At 41.3% G+C, this 13,230-nt stretch overlaps 3 protein-coding genes across 3 annotated transcripts; all 3 read left to right on the top strand.

Moving 5' to 3' along the window:
• Window positions 1-1,240: 1,240 nt before the first annotated feature.
• LOC115794041 (protein S100-A11-like) lies at window positions 1,241-7,561 on the top strand. The gene is made up of 5 exons (XM_030749269.1): window positions 1,241-1,293; window positions 1,405-1,459; window positions 1,609-1,743; window positions 2,772-2,937; window positions 7,509-7,561. The coding sequence occupies exons 1-5, from the start codon at window positions 1,241-1,243 to the stop codon at window positions 7,559-7,561; spliced, it is 462 nt and encodes a 153-aa protein (XP_030605129.1).
• Window positions 3,840-9,505, top strand: LOC115793946 (protein S100-A16). Its single transcript, XM_030749163.1, has 3 exons — window positions 3,840-3,998; window positions 8,806-8,929; window positions 9,053-9,505. The coding sequence occupies exons 2-3, from the start codon at window positions 8,810-8,812 to the stop codon at window positions 9,206-9,208; spliced, it is 276 nt and encodes a 91-aa protein (XP_030605023.1). The 5' UTR covers window positions 3,840-3,998; window positions 8,806-8,809; the 3' UTR covers window positions 9,209-9,505.
• Window positions 9,506-10,196: 691 nt separating this feature from the next.
• s100t (S100 calcium binding protein T) lies at window positions 10,197-12,629 on the top strand. The gene is made up of 3 exons (XM_030749155.1): window positions 10,197-11,133; window positions 12,020-12,182; window positions 12,282-12,629. The coding sequence occupies exons 1-3, from the start codon at window positions 11,036-11,038 to the stop codon at window positions 12,444-12,446; spliced, it is 426 nt and encodes a 141-aa protein (XP_030605015.1). The 5' UTR covers window positions 10,197-11,035; the 3' UTR covers window positions 12,447-12,629.
• Window positions 12,630-13,230: the final 601 nt, after the last annotated feature.

The following is a 13,230-nucleotide window of genomic DNA, read 5'->3' as shown; positions in this document are numbered from 1 at the left end:
AGTTTTCCACACCTCCATCAAAAACAGCCACGGCTCAGGGCATTGTGTCTGTACAACCCTTCAGAGGTCATAGTCTCATAAAGAGCATATCTCAGTTTCTTCACATATAGTGCAAATATTCTTTTTGACCTTCACTGTGACATTAAACATATTTTTGAACATGAGCCAATTTATTCAGTAATTATGACTACATTTCACACAGGTGTCTTGTAGGATAAATGGATTAAATCATAAAAGGATTGCTTTTCAGTGACATAATTTTCTGCAAAACATATTTCAGGTAATTCTTTTACACATAACAGGCGGGGAGATCGTGAGAGTATTTGTTTAAATTTGGTCAGATATTCAGTCAGTTGGTGACCTACTGAATTCATTACATTTTGAAAGTGTGGACAGATGTGGATACAAACTGCAAAGCCCTGCAATCCCAAGGCAGTCATTTCAGTTTATATTTAGTATGTGAAACCTTTAGGTTTATAATGTTTGTCTCAAGGCCACATGTTAGTGTTGTGGACATAAGTAGCAATTGAGAACTTTAAGACAAGTCCTCAGACAGAGATACACCTGCAGCTGCAGTCCCAAGACATCAATCTTAAAGCAACTAGCAGCATTGCCACACTGAAAGTGCTGCTGCTTTTATAAGACTGTGTGTAGGGGAGCAATTTTCAACCCCCTTGCTAAGCCGTTTATTTTGAGTTAGTTGCCACACTCTCCTTCCTCAATGATGGCCAAGGGAATGGAAGAGGGAGAACTAAATACTGCTGTTGTGAGTATAAGGGGATAAAGATATGTGTGTTTGGGTGTGTGTCATACAGCTGAGAAACAAAAACTAGAAGTGGGGATATTTGGATGATAAAGCCAATGTGCTTGTTAGTGCTAACTGCCTCCCTAATATGCCAATTGTGCACATCCTGTCAGAGCTTTAGTCTTTAAATAAAAATAGCTTTATGAGGTAAAACCCAAGTGCCTCATTCTCATCCTCATTCAAAAGTTTCCATATACAGACAGTATAATTATATACCTGATGTACTGCTGTACTTTTTGCTCTCCACAGCATTCTACCCACATTTTCATACTCACACGAAGCAAAGTAAATCAACTGTCTGTGCACTGGGCTGACCCACAAAAAAAAAGATTAAAAAAAGAAATACTGAGCACCATGTCCACAGGCATTGCGAAATGTTAGTATTAACCTCTCCTAACTCCAATTTTCAGTCTCTCTGGGGTTTTCCTGAATGAGATGAAGCATCTAGTAATCCATCCCTCTTCAAAGACTGGTTGCATGCTGTGCTTGCATCTGAAAACACAGTTACGTCATGGAAAAAAGGTTTGTGGTTTCTTTGGAAATATGGATTAGAGTTTTACCAGTTACAATGATTTATCTTCTTAACCCATCAAAGGCAGGCTGCGAAAGGAGAACGAATCGTGTCCTCATCAAATACCGACACACATGCATCTGGTGAATTTCCAGTATCTTTTATTCCTGCTCAAATTCTAGTTTAGAATTCTGTTGAACTTCATCATACGTATTTTCTTTTCAATATTTGATATATTTGGGGAAATGTCATCATTTTGATCAGCTCTCTTTTTCTTCTCTCTATTTTCCAGCTTGTGATGGAGTTGGCCTTTAATGTGCTGGTGTCCTGGTTCAAGGCCTATGCCAGCATTGATGGTTCCTCTGACACACTGAGCAGAGATGAGTTTTGCAGACTAATCTCCTCAGAGCTCCCTAACTTTGTCAAGGTAAGTTTACAAAGAAAAGCAGTGCACAGTACTTGTGTATTCATTTCATTTGTGCAGTTGACTCATTGATCTAATACATAACAGCAGGCTGGGGGCTTTATGTAGTAGCTATTAAATTTTGTGATATATTTATCCAGTTACTCTGGGGTTTTTTGGAGGGGGGTATTGACAGTTGGTTCAATATAATCTATACATATGAACAGTTAATATGCTGATTTATGCTGCAGAGTTGGAAAAATAACTATTAGCACTTTTCATACTCTGACTGTGCTGAAATGAAAAGACCAGAACCATAATAGGACCATACTTAGACATCAGTTTGAAAGGCATTATTTGAGAGCAGTTACATTATTACAGTATAATCAGGGAGATTCAGTTTGCTCAAAATATTTTTTTGTCACCAAAGTAACTTTCTTAAAGGGGGAGCTGTGTTTGGATCTCAACCACTGGATGATCATGTTATTAAGTGTTAGTCATTTATGCAGGCTGTCTTTAATAGTTGTAGTCTTACTGTACTTTTGAGTCATTTAACAACACTCCTGCCTGTGGCCTTGACCATAAAGGAGCAGTTACATGATCTCATGTTGGGACAGGATGTTACTCTCTCTCCAATGTTTCATGTTAAACGTTACACTGTGAATTTGTAATAAATACATAAAAATAAAGAGTTGCTGCCCTTCAGAGAGTTCGTGCTTGTCTTTTTGAGATTGTCTTGTTCTCTAAATGTTTAGAGGACAAAGTCCTGCTTCACCCCACTGTGGAAAATTCCACATGCTTCTTCTTGCACGACAGTTGAAATAATCGCAGCGGCCACTAGATGGTGACAGAGTCAATAGAGTCTTGTGCCAAACCACTTCTGCTGATGTTGCATGATTTTTTTTAACTGCTGTGCATGCCAGTGCGGTCCGCTTGCCCCTGACTCCTCGCTCCATACACATGACTAGTGTTAATCGAATTTTTTGCATCGACCATGGACTGTGAGGGTTATTTTTAATATTGGATACATGTGATTTCCTGTTTTCCCGCAGAATGCTGGCGACCCTGCTGCTATTGACCAACTTATGAGCTCATTGGACAAGAACAATGATGAAGAGCGCAACTTCTTGGGGTTCTGGCAGCTGATTGGGCAACTTGCAAGCAAGCATGGGGGGTTTAGCCAATTGAGTGTCCTCGGATACTCTTTCGCAGTTCCATGTGTGTTACTGTGTCGCCTATGTGCCATGCAGTTTTTTAAAAAAAACGGGATATCAGCCAAATGGAAAACACCCTAAAGCCTGCTTCAGCTTCAGAGTACTGTAGATTTTAATCAATAGTATTTTTCTTTTCCACCCCCCATATCTTTCAATACACTGTTAGGCAAATTCAGTAATTTTTCACGTAATACTAAACAGTTTAAACAGCGTTAGAACACATCCCTGTACACACGCGGGCGCGCGCGCGCACACACACACACACACACAGTTTTAAGACATTGCATTCCTATTCTGCAGTTTCATCATACTACCGTGAGCACAACCGGCTCTGAGTATGTGTGTGTGTGTGTGTCCTGGCTTCCTAATTCCTGGTAATCATCATCTCCCCTCCGGACACCAGCAGAGGTGTGGTGTTGTAGGGAAAGATTTGAACTTATAAATGAAATCTAAGTAATATGTAAAAGCATTGTTCAGTGTTCCTTTCTGTCTAGGTATTCATATGTTAATCAGTTTGTGGGTTTTTTTGTTTTGTTTTTTGCTGCAGAACTCCATCTTTCCACTCTTTGAACGAGTTTCAGGGTGTGGTTTGAATGCATCAGTCTGTTAGTAAGGCTTTGAACACACGCGCACTTAAACATGAGCGCGCACTTGTTGCTACTTGTTGAGAGAAAGCGTGTGTTGGGCCAAAAAAAAAAATCTATTCTAATAATAATAGAAAAAAATCGCAGAGTTGCATGTTTGAGTAGAAAACGTAGAGGCAGAAACGGAAAGTGTTTATGAAAAACACCTTGGAGACTCTTTTCTGGAACAACGGAAATCTTTGTTAAGAAAATATTCCCGAGTTGCTCAAGCTGCGCCTCTTTCCACATTCCTCCTCTCTCAGGCACACGCCCTAAAACAGTGAGAAAAAAAAAAAAAAAAAAGCTGGCTTGAGTCAGAAGTTAAATCACGGAAAAGATATGCGTAGCTGGTTAATCTAGAGCAAGCCTTGAGAGGAGGATCTGAAAGAAAGAAGCAGAGCATTTCCTGAGATAATTTAGTCTTTTGTTCTCTGTCTCGAAGGTGAGTGTGTTTTTTTTCCCATTAATGATTTTATACAGGACCACAGTAATACATTCACTAGGGTTTTTTTTTTTTAAGGCTGAGTTCAATCTTTTCTACGCAACCTAGAAAATGTAAAAGTTTAACTTATTTTCTGCACCGTGTCATCAATTTTGTATTATGTGCCAGCCTCCCTATTGTCATTACCAAGCTTGGTGGCCACAGGGATCGGGTTCGCCCTCTTGGTAATCTAATTCCAATCCCTTTACACTTACAGAGAAACCGGAGTCTCGAGTCACGTTTACTTATTTATTTGCTGTGTGTCACTCCTGCCTGTGGTCACTCTACAAATTGTCAGAATTAGTTAGGGCTAAATGCAAATGTGGGACACGGGCAAGCCCCTAATATCTCCGTTACGCGCGGCGCCTACTAGTTTTGGCGTGTGCGCCGAGGCCGTTGTCGCCCCGTTAAGCAATCATAATGTGATCGTTGTAACGACAGTCAGATTTGGCTCTTATCAGTCTGAATTATTAACGTTATGATAAGACCAGTGGGACTCGAATGGCTTCGATCTGGTGTAGTTAATGAAGCGGAGAAGAAATGGTGACCTGGGCGATGATAGGTATGCTCATGGGGGAAGTGAGTCAGTCACACCTAGTGCAAACAACACGACCAGGGTGGAGCAGATCACCCACAAAGATCCACGCTCACGTCGAGTGTAATCGCAGGAAGAAAAAAAAGTGATTGGTTTGGTCTGAAATGGGAAGCTTTCCTATGCAGTTTGTCTTCTTTGGTGGATTACTGAGGGGTGGGATAGGTGGACCTACTGGGTTCAAACTGGTTTGCACATGACAAGTCTCATCTGGTTTCAGCACTCACATTACTTGTATTAGTCACCGACGTCTGTTCAATATTCATGTGATTCCGTTAATTCGGGAGCTACCCTTAATGTAGCCACAATATGTGTAATGTTTAGAGACCTTAGTGGTCTGCATGTGACAATAAACTGATGATAGAAAACAAGTCATAATTTTCTTAATTAATGCATCTGATAGGTGTTGCTTATTTTTTTCATTTGTGAATTGCTGGATGATTTTGTAGCTTTAGACCTCTGAAGATATGAAAACCAGGAAAATCTAGCCTTTCTGTTATCGTACTGATGATAATCCAAGCAGACAAGCAGATTGGCAGCTACTGAACCACTCTGTGTAAAATGTGGAAAAGTGTCATATGTAACACCCCTAAAACACTGCCACCAAAATGAACCGGGCTCCACTCAGGCTTTTATTCCACTTGCTATGCAATCATTGTGCACGCAAACAGACAATTTATGATACAGAGTTTTTGTTCAAACATGGCCTTTAGTTTTGCTCTTTGCAGTTTTCATAAATTTTGACTCTCACTGTTTCCATTCAAAGTCTGTTGGATACGTGAAGTGAACTATTTAAAGTATGTTTCTGTTCCTGTTCAAATGCCTGTATGAGACTTTTTTAAAAATGCGGTTCGTGTCTGCGTTTGGTTGCAACCTCACGCCACCTAAAACTGAAAAAGATGGAATATCTTGCTCTTCGGTTAACTTACAATCTGTAGCTTTTTGCAACTGAAAAATCACAAGAAGACAGATTGCTTCAGTTTTGCAACTGCTGACCTGTCTCCAGTCTTTCTAATCACAATCTCCACCCTCAGAGTCTGAATGTGCATGTACTATGAGCTTGTACGTGAGTCACAGTAGTCGTCAGTACACGCTCCCTGCCAGGCCACCTCCTGCCCTTATCAGACAAACCCTACCGCATGTTCCTTTCTACTCGTTTTGTATTTTTGTGGCCCTGATGTCTCCATTTCTTACTGGGGCCTTCTTGGTTTTCTTCTTATCTTGTTACACTCAGAGGAGATGCTAATGGATTGTGGCTGTCAGGCATTTTGATATATGGCCTGTACACAGCCTGGTCCTCTGCTGTTTGAATCGTGGAGGATGTCAGGAAGGTGTTAGGACAATTATAGTAACTTATTAAACAATGATGAGCAGGATGCTCATGACAGATGGTAACTTGCATGTTAAATAGAGTTGTGTGTGCGTGTGTGTGTGTGCTGGCATGGCAGGGAGATGTGAAACAAAATCCAGGGTTTGGGTGCCTGCTCTCGTTCACCCAGTAATTAGGTTAATGCAAGAGAAGTCCTAATTGGCATTGTCCTTCTTTAGATGAGTGTGTTTCTGTGTGTGTGTGTGTGTGTGTGTGTGTGTGTGTGTGTGTGTGTGTGTGTGTGTGTGTGTGTGTGTGTGTGTGTGTGTGTGTGTGTGTTTGTGTTTCTGTCTTTCCGCATGTCCATGGGCACATAGGCCAGAGTAGGTGGGTAGTGTGAGCACTGAGGTGTGACATCAGTGTCAGATGGGAGATTACCAGCTTCTACAGTTACTTCAACAACATCACCTCAGGCACCCATGGTTATTACCCATCCAGTGGCTCCCGCTGCCTCGTGGTAGTTTCCAATACACACTGGAAATCCTGCAGCGAGGCCTCACCCCACACTGCTGGTGATACTTATCAATGCTACTCAAGTATCTCCAGCTTTCATTCAGGCCTTTTGTTTGCTGCAAGCAGTTGCCTTGGAATTCTACTTTGTTGAGACAAGAGAAAACTAAATGGGAGTGACCTAGAAAGACCCCTGTGCTGGCCGAATTGTGTCTGGAAGCAATGTGCACATGCAGCAGGAAATAACTGAAAATCTCTCTGATTAATCTGGATAGTAATTGTATGCTTCAGCCAAATTGCCATGGTTATTTCTTTGTTTTGTTTCTCGGGGGGGTGTTGGTTGGTTTTTTTTTAGAGGCACTGGGCTCTGACGTGGCCCCAGATCTTTTTTTTTTCTTCTTCTTTTTTAAAACCACAAACAATTACTTGTAATCTTTTGCAGCTGTGAGCAGATCCTTCATTTTCTTGGTGCATTGCATTTTGAATGACTAGCACACATTGGCAGCTCACTTGAGAATGAACAGTATTTTTGTTTTTTGATATCTGATTGATCGAGTCACTTGGTCACGCTGAAAACAAGTTTGTTGTATGGCTTCTCGGCGCAGCTGTGTTTTACATGGTGCAGCCAGTTAGTCGGTACTCACTCATCTGCCTTCACACACATATAAACTCGAGTGGCATCCCATTCTTAATCTACAGGGACGTCAGCCCACCCTTTGCAGCTATAACAGCTTCAACTCTTCTGGGAAGGCTTTTCACAAGGTTTAGGAGTGTTTATGGGAATTTTTGACCGTTCCTCCAGAAGCACATTTGTGAGGTCAGACACTGATGTTGGACAGGAAGGCCTGGCTCACAGTCTCCACTCTAATTCATCCCAAAGGTGTTCTATCGGGTTGAGGTCAGGACTCTATGCAGGCCAGTCAAGTTCTTCCACACCACACGTGCTCATCCATTTCTTTATGGACCTTGCTTTGTGCACTGGTGCGCAGTCATGTTGGAACAGGAAGGAACCATCCCCACACTGTTCTTACAAATTTGCGAACGTGAAATTGTCCAAAAGGTCTTCGTAAGAGTTCCTTTTACTGGAACTACGGGGCCGAGCCCAACTCCTGAAAAACAACCCCACACCATAATGCCCCCCCTCCACCGATCTTTACACAGTGCAGTCAGAAATGTACCGTTCTCCTGGCAACTGCCAAACCCAGACTCATCCATCAGATTGTCAGATAGATAAGTGTGATTTGTTACTCCAGAGAACATGTCAGCACTGCTCTAGAGTCCAGTGGCAGTGTGCACCTAAATTCAGTGATTTGGATGGATGAGTGAATACTTTAACCACTGCCTTTATTATTGTGTCTGCTTTTTTGTTTTAAAGCCTAATGGAATTAATCAGTTGCATGCTCAAAACAGATCAATGTTGGTGTGCTTTTTAACTTTCCATCATATTTCCAATGTGTACAAGTGTTAAATTTTTTTAATAGCCTTAGGTTTCATTAATATTTTCCTTTTGGTTCTCTCAATAATAGCAGCATGTGATGTTTGCTTTCAGTTTTTTTGTTTTTTTTCATCAGTGTTTGTTTGACTAGTTGGGTGACATATTTCAGTTCATACTTTTCCTACAGTGTGTGTGTGTGTGTGGTAAAGTGTGCTGCTGCAGGCAGGCATTAGGCAGTAATCTGAACTTGAAGCCTCCTGCTTGCTTTTGGGGATCAGATGTCCACCGTCAGAGATCACAGCTCCCATTGTGTTTACCTTCAGAGACTCCCCTTCTCTTTAGCCTTCCCTCACTCCCTCTCTTTCACTGTGTTTACCTCAGCCAGCCTCCAGGCTGGGTCCCATCCTCACTCCCCATTCCCTCGCTTCCTCTTCTATGCTGACGTCAATTGCGTCTCTCACATTTCTCACATTTTTGACACTTACATAAACCAATTTGTATGCAGTTTCAAGATGTGATCTAGTTCTTGTGATGTTATAATGTTGGACAGTAATTTTCTGTTTGTATCTCTGTGTCTAGCCTTTTTTAAAAATAAAAAATCATGTGATATTATAAATGTAATGTCTCTCAATTTGCATACATCATAATATGCTGTATAATTTGAATGTACAAAATAAAAGACCAGTCAGTCGTGCACGTCTCCTTTTTGCAGTCGGAACCAAATGAACCATTAAAAGTTCAATATGAAATGTCCCTCAGTGCCCTGTGTAAATTCTTGCATTTTCATATTATCAGAGTTCATGGAAAAATGTATCTCACGGCATAATTTTTGAGCGTCTGAGTTTCTAAGATATGTCCTTATCTGTCCTTGTGGCTTCCTAAACTTTTGCTTCTGTTTTGTCCTTGCCTCCCCCTCTTATAGCGATATGGAGTCGGCCATTTCTACATTGGTGACCACGTTTGCTAAATGTTCCAAGGGGAAGGAGAACCTAGACAGCAAATCCTTCCAGAAACTGTTGGAGAAAAACCTCGGTGGTGTCATGGAAGTAAATAACGTTTTTTTTGGTTGTCCATTATTCTGCCAGTTTATTAGAACATTTTTATAAGCAGTTGTAATATCTCTGATCTCCTTAATGCCCCTTTGGCTTTTTTCTTTTCATTTTATTCAGGATACAAACAACACCTCTGCGGTTAAGGAGATGTTGAAGGGACTGGATGACAACAGTGATGGAAAGGTCAGCTTTGAGGAATACCTTAATCTGATAGGTTACGTGGCTAACTCCATGAGTCAGCGCAAGACTGGGTGCAATCCAGACGCATCGTAAATACCCGGGAAACTGCGCTGCTCGGAAAGAATCTTCAATTAGCCTTCCTTTTTTTTTTTCTTTTGAGCTTTGTCATTGTCATTTTTTTCGTTTCCAAACATTCCACTCATCATGTATACATTTTTACACCAGTCCATAATTAATTAACCAGCTGTTCTAGATCTTAATGTCTGTTCAGGTCAACCTTTATGTAGTAACACTGTCACTGAAGGACTTTGAGCTGGTCTTATTTTTTTTTTATACCAATTCTACATTTTATACCAATATTCTCAAAATAAAAGCTTTATATTAAAATTGTAATGATGCATTTTCTGGGGTGGGGGTGGGGGTTGCTGTTGCACTTGTGTCTATTTGCTGATTCCACCTTATAACCTTCATTTAAATTTTCCCACTCTACACATAGAGAACTGCCGTGTAAGTACAGTGATTTCTCTGTCATGATTCAACATTGTCCCGCAGCCACTAATCGAATGATGACCGCTCCTTTCCACAGATACCAGCAGCACTTGCTAAATATAGCCGAGACATCCCTGACTAGTCAAACTCAGGAACCTTTAGCTGCATCACTTATTGCAACTCGATCCTGATATACAGACTACACTTCCTATTGTGCACCATCCTCCGCTCTGCAACACTATACATTTGGTCCATACAAACATGCACGCACACCATGCTACCCCTTCACTGACACAATATACTGCTACAAAGACACATTAAAAAGAGGATGCTTCACCATCACCGCACTTTAAAACAGACCTGTCATGATCTCGTCACATGAAAGCTTTAATGTTTAATTTTAAATATGAACCTGTAGATCATTCATTTAGAAATGCATGACTTTCATGCTATTTGGCCCCCCCACTGTTTTCATTATATAGCTGGCTCCATCTCTGGTGGATGACTGACATGAACTATTTAAAGTATGTTTCTGTTCCAGTTCTCTGTTCTTAGTTATGCTTTTTTTTTTTCTCCACATGGTTTGTGCAAGCATGTTGTGTGGTTTTAAGCCTAAAGTGTGGCTACAACTACTTCAAGAATGTTTCTGTTCCTGTTCAAATGTGTGCGTAGTTGTGCTTTTCGTCATGCAGACCATGGTGTGTTTTGGAGTCAAAGGTGTGAATAGGTTTGTGAAAGTGTTCCTGTATGTGTGTGTGTGTGTGTCAGCATTGTCATGTTCTCCTTTGTGTGGGGATTTCTCTGCATGACTGCCAGGTGCGATGGCTCCATTCATTTGTGCCACTCTGATCCTTCGGATAATGTAACAAGCACAACCCCACCCACCCACCTCCCTCCTCCAGTGAACATCTAACCCCTACAATTATCCCAAGATTGTTTTTTGCTGGTTGAAACCAGGCACACTTGGAAAGCTATGGAGTTATTGATCTTTGCCTTGGTATAGCAGTATTTTAAGCATTTCCTTTTTTGTGTTTTGACATGAAGTTCAAAGCGATTGCACAACAGAGTAGCAGGGTAATCCACTATCTCAATAGCAACCTGCAACATGGTAAGTAATATGTCACTGTCACTGCACCACAGTTCATAGTGCTTGGAACACGAGGTTGGTTTTAGATAACATATGAATATTTGGAGTTTTCTTTGAGAAACAAACCACATTAGAGCATATTACTGGCAGGTGCAGCTTGTGGTCATATCATGAGTACCTTCATTTACCTAAAGTCTTTCTGTAGCTGTGTGCAGATATTATGTGTGTCCGTTTAGCGGATAGCAGGTGTCTGATGTGTAAACAGAGAAGGTGGATAGGAGAGGGGCGACAGGAGGTAGGAGGGAGAGAGAAGGAAGGGGTAAGTGGGATGGGTGGAGTAACGGATGTATTTAAGATGCTGTAGTCCTCATCCTTCTTATCAGTTGCTTTTACCTCCTCTCTCTGCACCTGAACAACAGACCAGCACTCATCCTCCACTCAGGTAAGAACCAGAGGATGTAAGGGACAGATTTCTACATGACAACTGTGCCTCCACATTTCTCTGTTGTGTTTTTTCTGACTTATCATTGCATACTGTTACAGATGCTGCTAGTGCATGCTGGCTGTAAGTTGATCACTTGCTGGAAGTCTTCATGCAAAATAACAAGGGCAGGAAGAGCTTTCAGTTTATTCACTGATAAGTTATGAAACCTTAATTTGACTTGTTAACTGGACCCCAGTGGGACATGTCCTGCCCAAAATGCATTTCTAGCCATTTTCCTATGCTGAAATTAGAAATGGAAATTAGAATCCACAAGAAGACTATTTCAAGCCATGATTGGCAGTTAGGAGAAGTCCTCACGGTTCAGAAGTGATGGAGGTTCAAGAAAGGCAAGGACTTACACCTGTCTGTGGTGTTTTCTGCTATCCGGTGGAGCTAAAGTAAAAGCCAGATCAGGTTGCCTCTGTGTGTCCTGGTTACATCTTCTCCAGCGGTTCAGCTGTTTAACCAGCTTAGAATTTCACTCTTATCAGCTGGCTCACATGTCCGGCTGCTGCAGACTATGTCCAAACTCCCAGAAGTCCAAAAACAGAGGCAGAGCAGGATGAGTTTATCTGTAGCGTAATCTAACTGGGGCCGGGGGGGGCATGATGAAGAAACTATGTAAGCTATTTAAGGTTTCTGACCAAATACTCTTTGCAAAATTCATCTTATTCAAATGCATATTTGCACATGCATTAGAGCACAAAACAGATAATGAAAGACAGAGGTTTTAACCAATATTGATTTTTCTGCTTTGGCCTGATCCTCCATGCTAGACAGAGCACAAGTACTGACAGGAACTGCTCTTACTGTATTTTAAACCCACCCTTGTGTCCTGCTCCAGAATGTCTTTGCCTAATTCAGAGAATGCCTCCACCCTGGAGAATGCCATGCAGCTCATGATCCAGACCTTCCATAAGTACTCTGGAAATGAGGGGGACAAATATACACTGAGCAAGGCTGAACTCAAAGAGATGCTTACCACAGAGCTTGGGAGCTATCTTGGGGTAAGAAAGATCATGCTCATACTTAGGGAGGCAAGATGCACATATAAGTTATGTGTATAGAAAAGACCATGTTTTTGTTTTGTATCTTCACAAATGCAGAATGCCCAGGATAAGGAAGCTGTGGAAAAGATTATGGGAGACCTGGATTCCAACAATGACGGAGAGGTAGATTTTACAGAGTTCATCATACTCATTGGAGCTCTCACTGTTGCCTGTAACGACTTCTTCTTGGAGTACAATGACAAGCAAGAGAAGAAGAAGTGAAGCCACCCACCGCCCCAGAGTCTCCTCTTTAAAATCCCACATGTTCCAGGGAGGAAGCACTTAAGGAAAGGGAGAAGGCCCATTTGGGACACCCTGTCATGGACCTCGTGTGCACAAACACACACACAAACCTCTAATAGCAAAACCTCAAGCAATAAATGTTGGGTGTTTGTCCACAATGTCCCTTGAATTAATTAAAATTGTAATATTACTACAAAGTGAAAATCTTAAAGAGTTTCAACAGCTGTCACTGTTGAATATGTGAATATCTCTCTATCTGCTCTTTTCATGCATTTTGTTACGTATTCAAGCTGAGGAATGTCCCCCTGGAAAAAAAATAAATGTGACCTTTACTCAAACAATGCAAAGTTGGCTGTGCATTATTACAGCAGAAAACGAGTAAGAACAAACAATGGGCACCAGGTGGCAGCAAGTGGTCCTCTGACTCCAGCAGTTTTGTAACAGGATTGGTGCAATACCTCTAATTTGCATTGCCACATGGGTACAGCAGTTTATGCCAGATGAATGCAGATTGGAGATACTTGACAAAGCAACACCCATGTGGTATTTATGAAATAAATTAAGTCTTGTTAAGAGTTAGATATGGGAGAGTTACTCCTGCTGTGGTGTGAATTATTCAAATTGGTCCTCTGCACTAAAAATGTCAAGTTTATACGTGAAGGTAAGAATTAACTACAGCCCTGTTTTTACAGCAGAATAATCAGAACTTGGAGTGACCTTGACAGGGCTTTGAATGCAATTGTTTAAAAGCGCTACTTCCTAA

This window comes from Archocentrus centrarchus, chromosome 16 (assembly GCF_007364275.1).
Source record: "Archocentrus centrarchus isolate MPI-CPG fArcCen1 chromosome 16, fArcCen1, whole genome shotgun sequence".
Lineage (NCBI taxonomy): Eukaryota > Metazoa > Chordata > Actinopteri > Cichliformes > Cichlidae > Archocentrus > Archocentrus centrarchus.
This window is presented reverse-complemented; position numbering and strand designations above follow the sequence as displayed.

Coding starts and splice junctions, on each gene's coding strand:
- LOC115794041 (XM_030749269.1), top strand. CDS start 1,241: ATGAAGCATCTAGTAATCCATCCCTCTTCAAAGACTGGTTGCATGCTG. Junction 1,460..1,608: donor TACCGACACACATGCATCTG/GTGAATTTCCAG, acceptor TCTATTTTCCAG/CTTGTGATGGAGTTGGCCTT. Junction 1,744..2,771: donor AGCTCCCTAACTTTGTCAAG/GTAAGTTTACAA, acceptor GTTTTCCCGCAG/AATGCTGGCGACCCTGCTGC.
- LOC115793946 (XM_030749163.1), top strand. CDS start 8,810: ATGGAGTCGGCCATTTCTACATTGGTGACCACGTTTGCTAAATGTTCC. Junction 8,930..9,052: donor ACCTCGGTGGTGTCATGGAA/GTAAATAACGTT, acceptor CATTTTATTCAG/GATACAAACAACACCTCTGC.
- s100t (XM_030749155.1), top strand. CDS start 11,036: ATGTATTTAAGATGCTGTAGTCCTCATCCTTCTTATCAGTTGCTTTTA. Junction 11,134..12,019: donor AGCACTCATCCTCCACTCAG/GTAAGAACCAGA, acceptor GTCCTGCTCCAG/AATGTCTTTGCCTAATTCAG. Junction 12,183..12,281: donor AGCTTGGGAGCTATCTTGGG/GTAAGAAAGATC, acceptor TCACAAATGCAG/AATGCCCAGGATAAGGAAGC.